The 3,175-nt window shown below is 37.4% G+C and overlaps 1 protein-coding gene across 1 annotated transcript; it reads left to right on the top strand.

Annotated features, from left to right (window-relative positions):
• Nucleotides 1–118: 118 nt before the first annotated feature.
• JH06_5723 (hypothetical protein) lies at nucleotides 119–640 on the top strand (the record flags this gene model as incomplete). Its single annotated transcript, XM_014669269.1, has 1 exon — nucleotides 119–640. The coding sequence occupies one exon, from the start codon at nucleotides 119–121 to the stop codon at nucleotides 638–640; it is 522 nt and encodes a 173-aa protein (XP_014524755.1).
• Nucleotides 641–3,175: the final 2,535 nt, after the last annotated feature.

The following is a 3,175-nucleotide window of genomic DNA, read 5'->3' on the forward strand; positions in this document are numbered from 1 at the left end:
ACAGATTCAGACTTCAACAGTAACGAGTCCAGTGACATTCCTTCAATCTGGAAGTAACACGATTGCTATTGCCATTGTTGCTATTGCTGACAGTTACACTACATCCTATTTCGATACAATGGTTCGTTTGATGTCTTCAGAACAATCTGAATCTCATATCTGGGAATATACTGCTACAATGAGTGGGATAACAGGATCTGTGTCCAATCCTTTCGATATGTATCATGGAACTAACATCCACTATTCATTCTGTACTTCCAATTCTCTGACTTTGACTCTATCAAACAATCGTCGTGAATGGATCAGTTCTGTTCAGATTCAGAACTATTACTCAACAACATACAGCAATAACAAGGCAACACAATTCAAATTGTATGGTCATAACTTGGGAACAGATGAATGGACACTTCTGAAGGATGTATCAGGTTTGAAATATTCCACTCCTGGTCATAAGAATAAGATCTATATGGCAAATAACATTCCTTACAATCAATTCAAGTTTGAGAACTTTGGTACTGGTAATCCTTCTTCTTGTGATTGGTATGTTCAATCTCTGGATCTGTTTGCTGATAACACTTTGGTTGATATTCCTAACTTCACTTATGATTCTTCAATCACTATTTTCAAGGATGTTGAATAAGCGGAACACCATTATTATTGCATCCAATCAAAATGCATCAGTTATAACTGAATCAAATCGCGTTTTTATTGACATATAAGAATAAGCTATCTTCCGTGTTTCTATCCAGTTATATGAATAGCAAAATTAGCGCATATTTCTAGTCACACATTTTGCGGTTATTCGTCACTCCGTTTACTGTACCATCTTTAGTGTCAGAAAGTTTGTTTTACTTTGTTCACGCTTACTTAACCATTTTGCACTCCTTCTTTTGGTATCAGCTCAGGGAGGTGTGGCACCAAGCACTGTACCCTCCACAGAGCACGTAGCGCCTCAGATCTCGATGAATTGTAATGAATTGTCGTAGAAACAGTCAATCATTTGTCTTTGAGATGTGGATCCAATAGAACAAGGAATGATAAGACGACTGCCAGAAATATGAACTAAATATTGATTCCAAATGGTTTGTTATATCACTGTTAACAGATCTAGACATTGACTTATCTGAATTGTGTGTTTTCAACCAATCATCATTTCTGACCTTGGAAGTGAAATGCGGAATCTAGAATCGAAATTAGCATCAATAACTCAACAGTTTGGTTGATATCATCATTGAGAACAACGATTCCATAGGTTCATTGGTTCATAATTATTATATTCATTTGATCACTAAACAGGTCTTTTCCGTCTATTGAGCAGCTTATGCACAATTTGATTGGTTTGAAACCAATTATCCAATAGGAAACGATAGATTATTGGTTGATAACCATACCTTCAGTTCTTCGAAGCTTCTATTCTTGTTTTGTGAGATGAATGAGAATTGAGTTGAATAAGAGAAAGGCATGTTCCGTATTTAGAAGGGAATATTGTTTATCCCATTCTGTTTATCTAAGAGTTGATGTGAATTGGTTGTTTGTTTGAATTCATAATCAGTCAAACCAAATTGATGTAAATGACACATTATTAAGGAAATTGGATGCAACAACAATCTCTGATTCTAATTGAATAGTTCTAGTGATGAATATCACATGCATCAGAAACAGAGTTCATTATCAATAGAATCTAGTTATTTCTCAGGATATCTAATTCAGTGGATAATTCTGAATAGCTTGTTCTTTCGGTCTTTTACTATTCCTCTTTTGGAAATGTCAATTGCTGTTGCATAACAAGCAATCTATTTCGCTATTTGCCTTTGATTCTATTAGAACTCTATTGGAGATGTAACTACCCTTATAACATGTTGATCATCATTTTTCTATTTGATGAAAGTTTTGCTATTATTCTCACTTCTATGTATTGTCCTTATGTTCTTGTACTAATGTCTAGTGTCAATAAGTGTTGCTGTTAATTGCGCTAGTTCTGAAGTGAAGTTCACTAAGAAGACCCTGACTCTGGCAAGTCAAGAGTCGTTCAAGATTCTTTCTGGCTCTCAAGTCCTCTACACATCTCCTTCTTTGACAAACAATCAGGAGCGAGTTCTTGAGGTTTGTCTTCAACAGACTACGAACAATCAATACACTCTTGGAATGTATGATACTGTCTCCTATTGGGCAAATGGTGCTTGGCTGATGATTGAAGGAATCAATGGAAATCGTGTGTTCAAGGGAATGGTAACATCAAGTAAGACACAAAGTAAGACACAGCAGCAGCCTTTGTCTCTGTATTCTCCTATCAACAAGGATGATACTTGGAAGTACACTGCTACTCCTTCAGGAAACTGGAAGGATGTGAGTTATTCGGATGCTGGTTGGCGGATGCTGGTTGGACTGATGTTACTCTTGAAATCTCCCCAATTCAAGCTACAGGAACTCAGTACTTCCGTAAGTCGTTTGCTGGATTGAGTGGAATGGCTGCTATTGAATTCCAACTCAGGTATCGTTATTATATCAATGGAAATGAAGTGTATCGTGATAACATGGCTGATGGAGAACCAACGAGTTCTACACTTGCTACTGGAAGTTACATGGTTTATGATTATCATGGAGTGATTCGTCCTTCCACTATTGCTGAGAGTTCTTCAAGTGTGTTGGCTGTTGAAGTCCATTTCCTATCAACTGACTATTCAGAACTCATTCAATTCAATGGATTCCTCGCTTTCTATGCTGGTATTAGTACATCTGGTATTAGTACATCAGATCTCTGTTTTGTTGTTCCAAATGATGTAACAGCAACTGGTACTAGTTTTACGACTCCTGCGAATGCTTTCTCCTGGACATATTCCTCTTCAGCCTATTTCACAAGTACCTACACTTCTGGAACTCTGACTGCTGAGTATCAGGGTGCTTCTCTTCCAATGGTGAATTCTGTTCGTATCTGGCCTTATACTAGTACTACTACTCATGTTGTTCATTTCCTGGTTGAAAGAGCTGCTTCTTCATCAGGCCCTTGGACTTCTATCTTGGAGACAGATGGAGGCACTTACACTTCAAGTCAATGGAAACAATGGAATTCTTTAGCACCTTCTCCTCGTTCTTCATTGTTCCGATTGACTGCATACAAGAGAGGAACAGGATCAACTTATGTGAATGAACTTCAGTATCTTGTTTGTAATCGTGC

This window comes from Blastocystis sp. subtype 4 (assembly GCF_000743755.1).
Source record: "Blastocystis sp. subtype 4 strain WR1 chromosome Unknown seqid_0751, whole genome shotgun sequence".
NCBI lineage: Eukaryota > Bigyra > Opalinata > Blastocystidae > Blastocystis > Blastocystis sp. subtype 4.